The 14,742-nt window shown below is 42.5% G+C and overlaps 2 protein-coding genes across 2 annotated transcripts in view; both read right to left on the bottom strand.

Annotated features, from left to right (window-relative positions):
* LOC128719286 (uncharacterized) overlaps positions 1 to 5,306 on the bottom strand; it is a 33,424-nt gene extending 28,118 nt beyond the window's left edge. The window contains exon 1 of the mRNA XM_053812910.1: positions 4,870 to 5,306. Within this exon, the coding sequence (XP_053668885.1) occupies positions 4,870 to 5,306 (437 nt within the window). The remainder of the gene's footprint in view (positions 1 to 4,869) is intronic.
* A 5,015-nt stretch (positions 5,307 to 10,321) lies between these two features.
* Positions 10,322 to 13,061, bottom strand: LOC128706739 (general transcription factor IIH subunit 1). Its single transcript, XM_053801681.1, has 4 exons — positions 12,908 to 13,061; positions 11,381 to 12,838; positions 10,555 to 10,730; positions 10,322 to 10,479 (listed from the first exon to the last, which is right to left on the bottom strand). The coding sequence occupies exons 1-4, from the start codon at positions 13,059 to 13,061 to the stop codon at positions 10,354 to 10,356; spliced, it is 1,914 nt and encodes a 637-aa protein (XP_053657656.1). The 3' UTR covers positions 10,322 to 10,353.
* Between the last annotated feature and the right edge of the window lie 1,681 nt (positions 13,062 to 14,742).

Genomic DNA, 14,742 nt, shown 5'->3' with positions numbered 1-14,742 from the left:
CTGCAGTCTGTAGAACGTTTCGCCATTCGTTTGCGCTCTGGCAAGGCAGAGTGCACAAAAGAGGGCGTCATTGTGGAAGCACACCGTAAACACTGGCAGTTGATTGATATTATTAGATGTTTGGGGTTGAATTGCGATTCCTCCTCCAGCAAATCTTGATCGGATACACTCGATTCACCGGCAACTGGGTTGCATTTTGTTCTCCACCGTGGACTAACGCGAACTGCTCGCACGGGGTGGGTAAGCCCGTTCCACCGGGTCGAGTGGGCTTATGCTAAGTAGCGCTGCTACTCTTGCTGGTGGTTGTCCGCCTTTTTCATCACCTCTGTGTCTAACCAAGGCGTCGAACTATGAAGTATAGCGGAGGACGGCTAACAAAGTGAATGGTTTTTTTATTTTATTTAGCCGTTTAGCATTAGCTCACAAAGGGAGTTTGGCGTACTATTCCATCCGTGTCGTTGAATCCATTAGTTGACGAAATGCAACAGGTGCTCAACAACAACGATGGTTTCAAGAGTGTTTGTGTGCTGATAGTAATAAGTTAGTTAACTCAGTGCGGACTACTGTTGGAAACGCGACTTCTCACAGTCAAGATGCCAAGTTACTGTGGAGTCCATGACCATAGGAAAACTGGCGGAATGTGAATCAGACTCATAAATCTGAATGTCTCTTTTTACTATTTTGAATGACTCCGAATCTCTATTATGAAGAATTGAGAACCTCCGAAGATTTGACGAATTTCTTAACTTCAAGTACTGATATCCTAGGCATAGGCATAGGGCTCCGATGAAATTAGGTTATAATTTCACATTGATCTTATAATCATCTAAGAAATTCCTTCTGGAGAACCTTTGGATCTTTGAAATCTTTGCAGATTATTAACTCTTGAAGGATCATGAATGTCCATGGAGGTTATTAAAAATCTTAGAAAATTTCAGAGAATGATACATCTTTTGAAGTTCGTCCATTAGTAAAATGACTTCAGAGTACCTTACTATTCTCAAAAGATTCATTACACACATCCAAATGAAAGCTTATCAAAGGCAGCTGTGCACGACAATAGCAACCTTAACAAGTAATTAAGTACTTACTCCTCTACTAGTTATGGAAATTAATATTCAGAAATAGAATTTGTTTGAGAAAAATTCTTCGTTAGTCTTAGTTTTGATTTCTTGATTGTGTTGCATGATTCTCAACTGCTTTTATGATTGGTTTAGCATAAGTTTTAAGTAATCGTATACGTCGGTTTGATAAATAATGACTCTGATATACCACTCTATACACAACGTAAATCAATGGTCTTACTGTTTTGGCCGACACTGTATGTTTGAAAGCTACCAACTTTGGGGTAGATCACGGGCTAAGCCAGTTTTATGTATGCGTTTTGACTTTTCCAGGCTTATCCGCTTACAGCTCGCCATAGAAATGGCAGGCCATGTTAAGCCTAGGAAAGAAGGATTAGATTGGTTTCTCAATGAAAGTACCCAAAACCCAAACTGGACAAATGTCAAAACAAAGAATTTTGCTAGCTGGTCTGAGCCAGGTTAGGCCAAGTTTCCCGTGTGCGAATAAGGTAAACAATTTTTTTTAACGAAAAGAACAGAAAAAGGATTATTTTGATAATCAGACTTGTATATTATTTCAAATACATTGAAATTAAAATCAAATTACTAAACTTAAATCGATTTTTCTCAAATTTCAGTTTCACAAAAATGATCCCTTGTGTCATTCTTTACGTCAAAATGCTATGTCCTTTACGAATCTGTACAGAATGATACAGCCCGGTACCAGGATTATTTGACAGATACAGGCTTAAAGCTTAAGCTTTCTAACTTTTGGGATGATCTACCCCTTTATTGGATGTCCATATTACAAGTCACATATTAATTCCACTTTACATAATAATTTAAATGAATAATAAACGCATAATTCTCATACATTAAAGTAAACTCTCCAGGAACAGGCCATCAACAGGAAAGGCCTTGGAAATATGCGAACTTCAAACTGTGAATAGTGAAACATTAATTTACCTCACGGCATTTCACCGCGGCTTATCAACCAACAGTGTAACGAAAAAGGTTTATTGTCGAAAGTTACAACGTTGCCAACTAAACCATTTTAATAAAAAAAATAATCCTCACACCTATGCTTCCATTAATGCGCATTTAACAACTTTATAAAACAAAAACAAACCATATATATTATCCCCTCACAACATGGACACATCCCAGTGAAATTACCCGAACAATGCCACACGAACGTTTCCATCAGGGGGTTTTGCACCAAAATTGTGTCATAACCAATTCCACTGCAAATTACACAGGAAGTAAAACCTCCCGTCCGATTACGATACATTCGACACGGTTCCGTTTCGCTAGTTCTGAACCCCCGGCGGTGCGTTCGTTCAACTTTGGTCCCACTGCAGCACGATAATCACGGACAAGTCGTCGAGTGGTCTAACATATCATCTTTTTCTTTTTTAAAACGGAACACACGGTGGAACGTATTTTTCTGTTTTGTTTTGCAAAGCTTTCGGAACCAGCACTGTCCTTCAGGTCTAAAACACTAACGGACAGCCGAATGATGGGGCCTGTAACATTGCTAATGCGCAAGCCTGCCACTTACGTGGATGCATAAGCAGCACCAAGACCTTGTGCATTTTTATCTCCACCAAGCGGTGATTCAGTAGCGATCACGTATAAGGCGAACCACAACATGAAGAATACCCCTGGGCTGGGGGCTTGGTAGGCCAAAAACCGAAAGCAACACGATAAAGTTTGATTGTTGGGTTATAGTGAAAACAATCCGAAAAAAAAAATGGTGAGGATGGTGAGAAACAGACCGACGATAAATAAGACGTCGTTGCGCTTTGACTGCGATGGCCACTGCAACCGTTTTGGACGACAACAATATGCTTGCACAACGGCACGATAGGTCCAGCGGTAAAGGTTGCGATGCAGCAAATGATAGGAAATAATCGTTGCCTTTCGTGACTGGTAGTGCTATTACTACATCGCACGACTCACTGGTGATATTCGCATGCAGGCACTGGGCTGAGGAAACATTCTCCATTTGATAATTAATTTACAACTAATTTCATATACAATCGAAGCCTATTATAGATCTTCAAGAACTTAACTGAAATCCGAATGTCGCAGCTACAGATCTATCTTCACCTTGAATCATGATTCGAGTCCGAACCTCGACAGCGAAAAATCGCACAATCTGTCCGGTAAAACAAAGATGATTCATGGCACAAGATACTACCAATCGGTTGACCGACTGTCTAACCGTGGGAGTATAGATTGGCCGATTGGACGAAATACACGGTGCCGCTTCCAGCAGAGCTGCTGTCTCGGGCCAAACATGACACATAACTAGCTTGTTTATCACACACCGTGACATCCTGTTTATCACTTCCTAATACACGCGACCATATGTATCGTGGCAGACGACAAGCGCGACCGGCATGTGTGGTCTCCCGTCGCCCCCCGACTTCCCATTTCACTCCAGTCGAATGTCTCTCTTCGACATTTCGAGCATTGTTAAAATTTTATTTTAAAATGTCTTAAATGAACTCTTGAAGTAGAATCAGACTGAGTACGATCGGGATTGGAAGCAACGGCAGTCATAGCTTTGCTAAAACTATCTTAATAATAGTGCAACTAAACGCTGCTGTTTTGATAATTTTATGTCATTTTTTACGTCAGAAGTGTGTGATGAAATGTCTTATATGACTTATTTACAGCTAACAGCATGCGGTCTTTTACTCATAGCTACAGAGCGAGGTTTCGATTCTATAGAGCCTGAGCCCCTGAGATACACAATGCCGAATGTAGGCGAATTTTGAAATTTGACAACTTATCGTCGGGTACTAAAGAGAAGAGTCTAGGAGGGTCAGAAAATTCTAGCTATCTCCATGATGTGCCAATAAAATATATATCCAGGGCTTCCTACATCAGATGTACCTTTTGAAGTATATCTGATCATATTTGTATATTTGAAACAGTAGTGATAGGCTATTGAGCGGAATTGTCAGTGTCTGTATCAGGAGAACTCCAATCGATTTAGACAGGAACCATATTTGTTATATCTGAGTCACTGTGGTTTGCGTGTTGCAAGTATATTTATATATATTATCATTCAATTCCCCGTACGTACTGACTATCCAGCTACGTGTAAAAATAAAGTGAAAGAAAGCCACAAATGGCAGGTCTAGACGTCTTGAGGCTGTTGTGCCAATATAGAAGAAGAAGTCTTATAATTCTAGATCTCTGATCATACTCATATATACATCATATATCTGATGATCTTCAATACGAGATTGGAAGACACATTAATTAATCAGGTTGAAATGAAGAAAAGCGCTTTGTAGAATTTATGGCAAAACAGAAGATTGAAAGTTGATGTGAATATCTCTCTATTGGAGATATATATATATATATTTATGATAATAATCATAAAATTAAATGTGACAGATTTTGAAGTGGGTTATAGGACATTACGAAAAGCCATAAAGCTCCATGAAATGTTAGACATCCTAGACCAATCTGTTATATAACACTGTTAAGTTCGCAGGGTGCTCCAGTAAATATTGATAGTTGTCAGCAGTCAGAATCAAAGCAAACCACGACTCCTTCTCTTCGCCAAGGCATACATGGCTTCAAGGAAGGACCTAGAAGTACCAGACATAATCAATCTGCATTGTTCGATGTCGTAGTTATCTGACACGTTCTCTAATTGGTGCACTTCCATATCAGATATCTGAAGGACCTCCCGATGTGGTTAGTCTTGTCGCATCTTATACTCAATCGCACATAGAACACGTCCCAATTTTCACCTCAATTATCAAACCCGCAAGAATCTTACCTGTGAATCTTCTCCTGCTGCTGCACCTCATCGTCTAGGTCGACTATCTGGAACAGCTCTGCCTCACCGTCCCGGCCAAACACACCGCCCGGTATCTTGCGCAGGAACTTCTTCAGCACGCTCGCGATCGTGTACACTGAATAGTTGTCCACGTTCACCAGCCGGCCCTGCTGCAGGAAGTGGATCAGCTTCTTCATCGCGCCCTGATTGCCCGGCGCCCGGAACACATCCTTCCGGCACGGTGCCTCCTTGTTGAGCTTCAGTATCAACACCAGCAGCGGCCCGGGTATATCGTTCTTGCACACATCCTCCAGCGGCACCCCAAACTTTACCTTCTCCAGCCGGTTCGGGTACGGGGTGCCGGGATGGCCGCAGGACGTTACCACGCTGCCGAAGGTCGCCGCCCGGCGGTGCATCCGCTGGGCCCAGCTGGACATTTCGCTATGTTTATTTCGTCCTGGTCCGAAATTCTTGCACGTGAATGCCAATCCTGCTTACTTCTGCAAGTATTTCGTGAAGAATTCTCAAGACTGTGAAGAGTCGGCAATGTTTACACTTCCCTACACTCGACACAAATCCACCAGACGAGCCTTATCGTTAGCGAACGATTCTTCAAAGTTTAGCTTGATAGATTCCTCGCTACGTTTGCTTGGATCACTATCCCAACAAAACACAGCGCACACACACGCATACAGAATATCACGACACGCTCTCACGCGTGCGGAGGCCCACACACAGAACCACGCGCTCTCTTTCCCACTTTGCCTGCCTGCTCAGTGCGGCACTTCGAACGCGACTGAAACGTCAACCGGTCACGATGCGTGAGCGACGCCTTTTCCTCACCACTACAATCGCACGCAAGACACACAACGGCAGCAGCGGGCTTACATTTCTTTTTCTGCACTTTCCCCCACACAGCTGTACCCGGGTGCGCGTTGCACTAACGGAAAGCATAAAACCATCACGGGTAACAACACTTTCGGTACCATTTTTCACCACACACACGCATGCACTTCTCTTTACCTATTGGCTTACACTCTCTCTCTCTCACACACACACACACTATTTTGTGCTCAGACTACGTGAGACAGAGTCGGGATGATGATGAACAAAAACGCGGTGTGTGCATTCGTTGTTGGTGGTGTATTGGCCTTTTTTTGTATGACATGGACCTACTGACCAGGGCGCGGAGACGAATTGACACAGCGGTCGCGTTCGGTTTTCGGGGAGCTTTATTTCCCGGATTTTCGCACTATCTCACCGGAAGTATCTCCTTTATATCTAGCGAAATTCGCATCGGTTTTCTTCATTCAGGAAGAAACTAGGGAGCAGCCGTTCTATACCTGTGAAAAAGAAAATGACACGATAAAATTCCACAACACTTTATGCTCTTTTGGGCGACACAAAGAACGAGAGATTCCTTCCTTTTTTTCAATAAAAGACAATTCCAGCTAACCTCTCAACCGCACAGCGAAGACACCTAAGTGGGCCTTGGTTTTCCATCAATGAAAACGCACCATACGCTGCCCGTTTCCACGGCTGGCTGAGATCATTGTGGGAGATGGGAAAATGATTGAGTGTTTAATTAATGCCGGAACGAGAGCAAAAAGAGAGAGAGAGAGAGAGTGTGTGTGATGCCAAAACCCAGTGCAATACACGCTTGAAGATGGAAGATTTTTTCATCCGAAAAAAAAGGAAACCTTCGTCCAACACTGCGAAAGGATGGAAAATGATAATGGCATTTACCGCAGGGACATTGATGCTTCTCGAAGGAAGCTCAAATTGGATTCAATCTGATAATAAAACCAATATGACACATTCTTCGTCCCTTTTCCGTCGAAACCTTAGCAACGGAAGCATATCGCCGCACACTCTCCGAAGACGGTGACAGCGAAAAGCATCACCTCCGTACTCTGCACTTCAATCTTCACCGTGTCGCACGTTTGTCGGTCAGCTTCCTCCTTCAAACTACATGGAATTGCAAGAATTACCTACAGCTCCTCGATTATTACCGACAATTCCTCAACAATCGTCAGTGCGTGTAGTACAGGCGATGCCGTTTTCTAGTGGTACAGCAGACAACACAACCATCGCCACACGGCACACAGCACACAATGAATACACGGTCCACACAATTTTTCACTCTCGCTTTTCGTGATCAAAAGTCTCGCTCTCTTGCTCACACCGCATCAAGCGCGTGTGCTATTTCGCTCGTACCTTTTGCTCCCTTCCTTTGTTTTTTTATTTTTATTTTTCTCTTCTTTATTGCTTCCTCTCAATTCCCTACGCCCAGGGTGGGAGTTCATCCCCTTTCCGGGGGAACATTTCCCGTGTGCGAGTATAGCGACCGACGTCCATCAGCTTTTGCCCCGTTTTCATATGGTCATTTTTTCACACTCGATACGGGATGGGATGGGAAAAAACCTGGTACGCACACCAGAAACAACTGCCCCCTGTGACCTGTGTGTGTATGTGTGTATGTGTGTCGAAGAATTGTTCAAACAAAAACCCCGGAGACCTCCGCCTCCGGTTGCAGGACACAAACGCCAAGGGACACCGAACCGTTCAGCGAGACCACAGCTGCGAGACACGGAGCTCCGAAAAGCCAACCAGATCTGAACTGAATCTCCACACACACACACACAAGCAGTGGTCACACAAAATCACAGTGAGAGAATTCTCACTCCATACCCAGGAGGCGGTGGGAAAAAAAGGAAAATGTGGCCCCATGCTCGAAAACGCTCGTTACGCTCGCATAACCAACCAAAAATCGCCGCCTTATGCTGGGAGCATGCAGAAAAGGGAGATATACGATGGCCAAGCAGAGCAGAGCACCCGGACAAGCTTACTTTCTTCGCATCAAACATCAACGGTAAAGGAGGGCAGTTTTCTTCACTTCCTAGAAAACAGCATGGCTCACCAAGCATACGGCTATACTTTGCATCAAAATGTTCTGGACGAGCGTCGGTATAGCGTGCGGTATAGATAACGATTCTAACCTTCCCGGTTAAAGCACATATTCGACGGGTTTTAGTTGAGCGCACCAACTGTAAACAGATTTTCATGCTTGCCTAACACGAAAACTAGACCAATAGTAAACGTTGATGTTCTATCTGCAAACCGCCCAACTGTCAATCATTGCACCACACACGCACTATTCCTCACCCAGCGTACGGTGCCAAAATGTTTTTTCGGTGCTTTTCTATTGTTTCCGCTTTTTTTTCATCGCACCAGCGCCATATTCACACCGCTAAGGTTAGCATGAATGAAAGGCAAATCCGTTCGTCAATTTAATGCATCGAATTACACTCCGCACTGCTATTGCTTATTGGTGCGGTAAAGTATCGGCCTGCAGAACCGGTAAATGGTCACATTTTGTACAATTTATAGTTGAAATTTAACAATAAACACGCACCAACCGAATGACGCTCCGTACGCTCCGAAAGATTGCTATTTTATCATGCTGAGAGACCATGAAGCTTTTCATTGTTCCCAAGTAGCGTTTCGAACAGTGGGCGAAAGGTCACTCAGCAAGTATCTCAGTTTGAAGCGTTTTTTTTATTTTAATTTTTATCCTTTTTTCGCGTTTCGATTTAATTTTTGTACAGAAATGTATGATTCAAGCATTTATTTTACTATGATGAGATCACATTAGGCAGAAACATTGGCTTTTAACATGCAGCAGAACAAAGTGTTCCGCTTGTCGTCAATTTTTAAACGCGGAAGATTTCCTTTTCCAAGTTCTGTTCTTTTTTTTCAATGGAAAATGTATTTTTACCCAGAAAAAGTTAAAGGTTTAATTTTCTCTAGAAAGTAGAAAAATGGATTTGGTCTAAACACTATGAAATTGAAATCATTCATTGCTTCAATTACATGTATTTGACTAAAAAATATCTCATGTTTCATTTATGATATTCGAACACTACTTTTGTTTGTTACCCGCCGAATAAATCCTGCCATAACATTTTTATTAGCCCGGCCTTCGGTTGTCGGACTCTCAACATGCCATTTTGAAGTTGTTAAATGATGCGTGTATTATTTGGTACTTGGGAAACAAAAACACACCAATAAAGTGGAAACTCATTTTTGGCATATTTTTGATAGCGATTTTTAAACTTGCCGTTATTATTGCACTTAGAAGTCTATTTAATGATGAACCGTAAATGAACATTTTTTTTTAAATAATCCATATCATGAAATCCATACTATTGTTATTCAACTTTTTGCATATTCTTTAATAATTCAGTTATAAGTCCACAATGGCAGAGTTGTTTTTCTTGGTGATTAAAATTATACACAAGTTTGCAGACCAGCAGAGCATATCATGTTGTTATTTACTTTTATTACAATTCATCACACTAATCATTTACCTTAAATACATGTTTGTGTTGCTGCTTTTTTATGCATCAAAATTTTAATGATTATTTTATGTTTTCCTTGTTATTGTTTTGATTGATAAACTGCATACACGACGCTACTGCAGAACAGTAGATACGATTTTTATATTCCATTCCATCTCTCATTTTGCACCTTCGGGCACAAAATTCACATTTCTCGTTTGTTATGTTTGTTTTCACTTTCCTTTTCAGCAAATTTCACAATCGGAAACTCTGCACGGCAATTTTTTAGAGGCCATCACATCATTTTGATTTTGTTTGGTTGTTTGAAAATACGCTATATGCATTCGCTGACGCAACATGTATCCTTTTGCCTTTGTACTTACGACGACCAGGCCATAGTACCAGGCCATAGTAACAGAGGCGAAAGCAATACGCTAAATTTTCCCAGACATTACAAACCAAGGATACTACTAACTATCGATGTTCGAAGATGATATGAATATATTTCATGATCTTTGAAGTAATTGATTCTTGACAAGTTAGCGCTTCCAAAATCGTTCTTACATTTCCATTCCCACTGTCCCATCGTCGTTTTCACATCGCCTCATTAATACTAACTCTTTTTTTGCGGTTAAACCATTTATCCCATCTGCGCAGAATGGAGCATGATCATAAATCAAGTTCTTAAACATTCAACATTCACAAATCTCCCTCGGTACGGACTTTTTTTATTTAGTGCGTGTACAACCGAACCAGGCCGATGCAGGATGTGGATGTGTCTTTCATTATCACTTCTCTCCCATTTTGCGCATTCGTTACAGATCCTTTATGGATATCAAAACATCGAAAGGAATGGAAAATCGAATTCCCCTTTTACTTGGTAATAAACTCTAATGCTGGCTTCATGCACTACACACATCAATAACGAACAGAAACAAGATTAAGAGCGGGACGAATACGATGACGAGGACGATAAAGACGACGATTTTGGAAATAGTGACAATGTGAACGAACAGGAGAATGCTATTTGCCATCGGTTCTTTAGAGGAAGGTAACAAACGGAGCGATGGCGCCGGGATAATGTGATGATAGTGGACAGACGCACTAAAGCTTGGCCCCGCTAGTGGAGCATCGGAGAGCAGTGCTACCTGTGCGTACGACGATGCCGATCCTGCCAAATCGCATACTTCCGGTTGGCCGACTGGAGCAGTTGATTCAAATGCTGCGTTAGCGAGGATCCCAATGGCAACAGTTCTCTCATGGCACGATCCTACCAAATGAAAACAAAATGAAATTACAATATCACTAATAGGATAGCATGCCAAGGGATATAAGGCGCACATACCTCAAAGGGCTTCAATTTGACCATCGCGAAGCGTTGCAATATGTCGTGCATGCGCGTTGCTTCCGACTCTAGCTGAGGCGTAGTTGGTGGGAAACATTTCCAAAACTCCTTTAGCAATTCCAGCAACGATAGGTAAAGGTTTCGCACTTCCTTCTCGATATCCGGAGGCACTAGTTCTGCGTTGGGAATGGTAATAAAATGAAATATAGTTCAGATCGTCAGGTAATTCAGTAAGTGGATTTAGACGAAGCAATCGCGCAGCCGTGTTATCCGAAGCATCAATCAGAGTCACAACAATTGTTCTTATAATCGCATTAAAATTAAGTCTACTAAATCTGTTGTCGCTCTCTGTATAGACTCTCTAAACTTTCTGTCTTCTTTATCGGCACAACAACCAACCAAGAGAATTAGATCTGTCATTTATTCATGAATTTCTTTGCGTTATTTAACCGTAGCCGGAAAATCAGCCCTGCTTGCGGGGGATTAGTCGGAATGGGCAAATCTGAACTTTTTGTAGTCAGTGGAAACGCTTGTGAAAGAGTTGATCCAACGCTCAAACTCCCCAAGTACAATCGGGATAGGTCACCTTATTTCACTGTTTGGGGAAAGAAATGTCTTCAAACGAATGTGAATTGTATCTTAGAATAAGTTACCCTTAGTTACAAGCAGTACGGTATGGTCGTGCTTTTTTTAATAAAAAACGAAGCGTCAAAAAGAAAGATGTAGGTGAGTGGGAGAGCCTATAGAACCGTCAAGTGACTAACTTCCCAGCCTTCACATCACCGAGTTTGCACTTCGTCTAAACCCTCTACTTGACAATACTTACGGGCAAGGCTTTGTTCTTGGAATCCTCTCATGAGCGCACCACCCGGACTGAGATCACCCAGTGCACTGACCGCAGCGGCCGGACTGACCAACAGCTTATGAGGTGTCCGATTGCTCCACGTTCCATTGGCGGCCTCTAGGATCATTGCATGGGTCGTTTCGAAATCATGCAAACCTCCCGATCCTTCACCACGCTGGTGCGTGGACAGTAATGAATCGTGACCACTACCAGTACCACCTGCGGCCGGCACAGGCCCATGTAGGTAACGTTCTATTTTGGTCAAATTCAACTGCTTTACGCGGGTCCGCTCATCCTCTTCACCTTCCAGATCATCGTACGTAATTTTCGCCTGTATCCGAGCCTTCTTAATCGTTGGCTCAACAAACACCCCGTTCGCACCCGTGCTGGTCCCATTACTCTTGTGTTCCGCGGTGGTCCCATTGGCAAGGTGGTGCTGATCGTGCGACCTTTTCTCTTTCTTGCTGTATCCGTTCACCGTGTTGTTGTTGTTGTTGCTGCCATCTGTCGGCTGACAGTTGCTGTTCGTTTTGTCCTTCCCGTTTGCAGTAACTGCCATACCGTTGGTGGCTGAATCCGTAACAACCGGCGTTGCAGACAGTATGGAACCGATGCCACAGTTCAGCGTTTTCACATCCGTGCACGTTTTCAGCACGGAAAACGAATGTTGGTTAAAGCGCTTGATCATACTCTGATGTACGATGTTGCCGCTGTTCACTGTCTGCTGCTTGGCAGTGGCCGAACTGCAAAATCCATCCTCAAGCGTATTGTCTTCGAACGCCCGTATATCCAGCAACGGATCGCCGAGATTCTCCTGCACCGACTGGCGCAGCTGCTGATCATCGATCTTACCGCACTCGGTGAAAATGTCTTTGGTGCCGCCCGCCACGATGCGGTCCCGGTGGAAGTAGTGTGACTGGAAAAATTTTGTCCAAAACTCCGCCTCCGTCATCTTTCCCGGCACGTGCTCGGTGTGTTTCCGCTTCACGGCCGGATACGTTTTAAAGATGCATTCGATAATGTCCGCCGTTAAATTGTAGCGCAACCCGTTACACCCATCCGTTTGGGGCTTAATGTCCGCCAGGAACGCACCGGACACGCCAATGTCTTGCTTTACCGTTTGCTCCTTGTTCATGTAGTCCTTAGCGTGCCGTGCCCAGAACTCTTCGCTCGTCAACACCTGCGTTATGACCAGATCTTTGTACAGCTGCAAGAGCGATGGGTTTTCCGTCAGGATACGGTTCTTTTCCTCCAGCTCCTTGTCGATTTTGCGCCGAAAGTTTGGCAGCAGTTGTTGTAGCAGCTCCTTCACCTTGTCCCGGTCGGCCATCTGTGCCTGGGGACCGAGCCGGTTGACGAAGTGAAACGTCGAGCTGTTGCCATCGTGCAGTACGACCTGCAGCTGTACCTTCGGCTTTCCTTCGGGTGAAATTTTTTGCACTAAAATAGGAAAGACATGAGTTTTTATTTTAACACGAAATGGGAGGTTATTTAGAGGGCATAGCGTACTTTTTATATCCTGAAAACGGTGTGATACAGCAACCGTGTCGCGATGCTCAGCAATCCAGGCGATTCGTTCGTTCATCACGTAAAGCGTCCCGTCACCCTTCTTAAACCGCACTTCTCCCATCTGGAGCAGTACGTCCTCCCGTGTGGTAGTCATCTTTGAGAGTTTCTGATTGTTTGCACGTTCAAAAGCAGACCTCCAGTTGATTCGACTTCTTAAGCCGCAGTGTGCTATTTAATTCTGGAAATGTTGCTTATCGGCAAGGCAGCAGTAGTAGGGCACTTTTCTATTGACCACAGTAAAATTGTAAATCTCTCCTAGGGAGGATGGAATTGGAATGAACAACCTAAAATGAAATGAAAGAATAATTAATAATTTTGTACAATAGTATTTAATAATGTTGGGGGGATTTGATTCAGGTATAAATCTTTAAATTGAATGAATGGCTCTGAATCTCTAGGCAGAAAATTGACTCCACGAAGATTGATGAATTTTCCAAACAGTTTAAGATCAAAATGTTAGAATCAAAATAGTTTTGATTTAACCTTCTGAAATAAGTATTTCTTTGATAATAAACCCAAATAAAGTACAAGTATATAACATGCGAGGCCGGGTCGTATTCTATCGTAAACTTCACATGTAAAGTGCTGGCAGCGCTACCACCACACTCTAAAAATTATAAACAAGATTATTCTCTAGTAAAGTAAATGCTGCAATACTAGAACTAGAATACTACACTAACAGTGCTTATGTTATTTCATCAGCAAAGAAACTACTCAGAAACTACAACTTGTTATTAAACGTAAAATCCGGATTTCTTTACCTCAAAAAGCTTCATGATTTAAAGAACTGAAAAATAAAACTCGACAACTATAGGCTGCATTTGCTGGCAGCAAATCTTATCATCAATATTATGCTATATCACTGCTATAATGTCAGTGCCCACTTTGTTTCCTTCCAAAAGGGAAGGATGGGGAATCCCTCCTCCGAGTAGACAAGCGATTGAAATATTATTTTAGGAAGTAATATTTCATACCTGTTTTTTTTCTTAATCGGCTTCATACAAACGAGTGCGTATGTGTGCGTTTTTTTTTTTTTTGAAAACTACATAAATTACGTCGATTTAAATCGTATTTGCTCTACTAAAGCGAATAATGGTCAGCGAACGAGGGCAAAAGTGGCAAGAGGAGACATTCGCAAAATACAACCCGTGTTACACACGGTACGCCAGACTGAAATTAACCCCTCTGGTATGTATGAACACGCGCGCACACACACACATACAACTGGAATTGGTAACGGATGCATGAATCATGATTATAAAAACGAAAAATGCAATTTACAACGTTCTTTGTTAACATCACTATGCTAAACCTATTCTTGTTTTAACTTTTTCCATTAAAAATGTTATCATATTCGCTAGCAGCTATCATAAATATTATAAAATTTACATGGAATAAAAGCGTTTTTGTTATAGAACGCAATCGAAGCAAATGGCACACTTTCCCTCTACTATGACTGCTTTTATTAAAGCTTTTTCCATATATTATTCCATGGTTCGCGTACGGGGAAGCTCACACCACCACGTAAATTCAAGATAGCCTTCATCTTTTTGCAACGCCACACACCATGAACCATTTACATAGCAACATAGTTAGCCGAGAGATGCCACTTTTGATAATCGACACCATTACGATACACTCTTTTACATTAGGGGACCACCATTAGGGACACGCTGAAGCATCGAGCATCACTTTTTACAATTACGGGTTTTTTTTTTTGTAGAAAAGTTTTCCCTTTTTTATTCATTCCCTTTACTTTCACTGGATTTACCGAG

This window comes from Anopheles marshallii, chromosome 2 (genome assembly GCF_943734725.1).
Source record: "Anopheles marshallii chromosome 2, idAnoMarsDA_429_01, whole genome shotgun sequence".
NCBI classification, from domain to species: domain Eukaryota; kingdom Metazoa; phylum Arthropoda; class Insecta; order Diptera; family Culicidae; genus Anopheles; species Anopheles marshallii.
Note: the sequence above shows the minus strand (reverse complement) of the source record. Positions and strands in the feature narration are given on the sequence as shown.

Coding starts and splice junctions, on each gene's coding strand:
- LOC128706739 (XM_053801681.1), bottom strand. CDS start 13,061: ATGACTACCACACGGGAGGACGTACTGCTCCAGATGGGAGAAGTGCGG. Junction 10,731..11,380: donor CCAAGAACAAAGCCTTGCCC/GTAAGTATTGTC, acceptor TTCCCAACGCAG/AACTAGTGCCTCCGGATATC. Junction 10,480..10,554: donor TCAAATTGAAGCCCTTTGAG/GTATGTGCGCCT, acceptor TTCATTTGGTAG/GATCGTGCCATGAGAGAACT.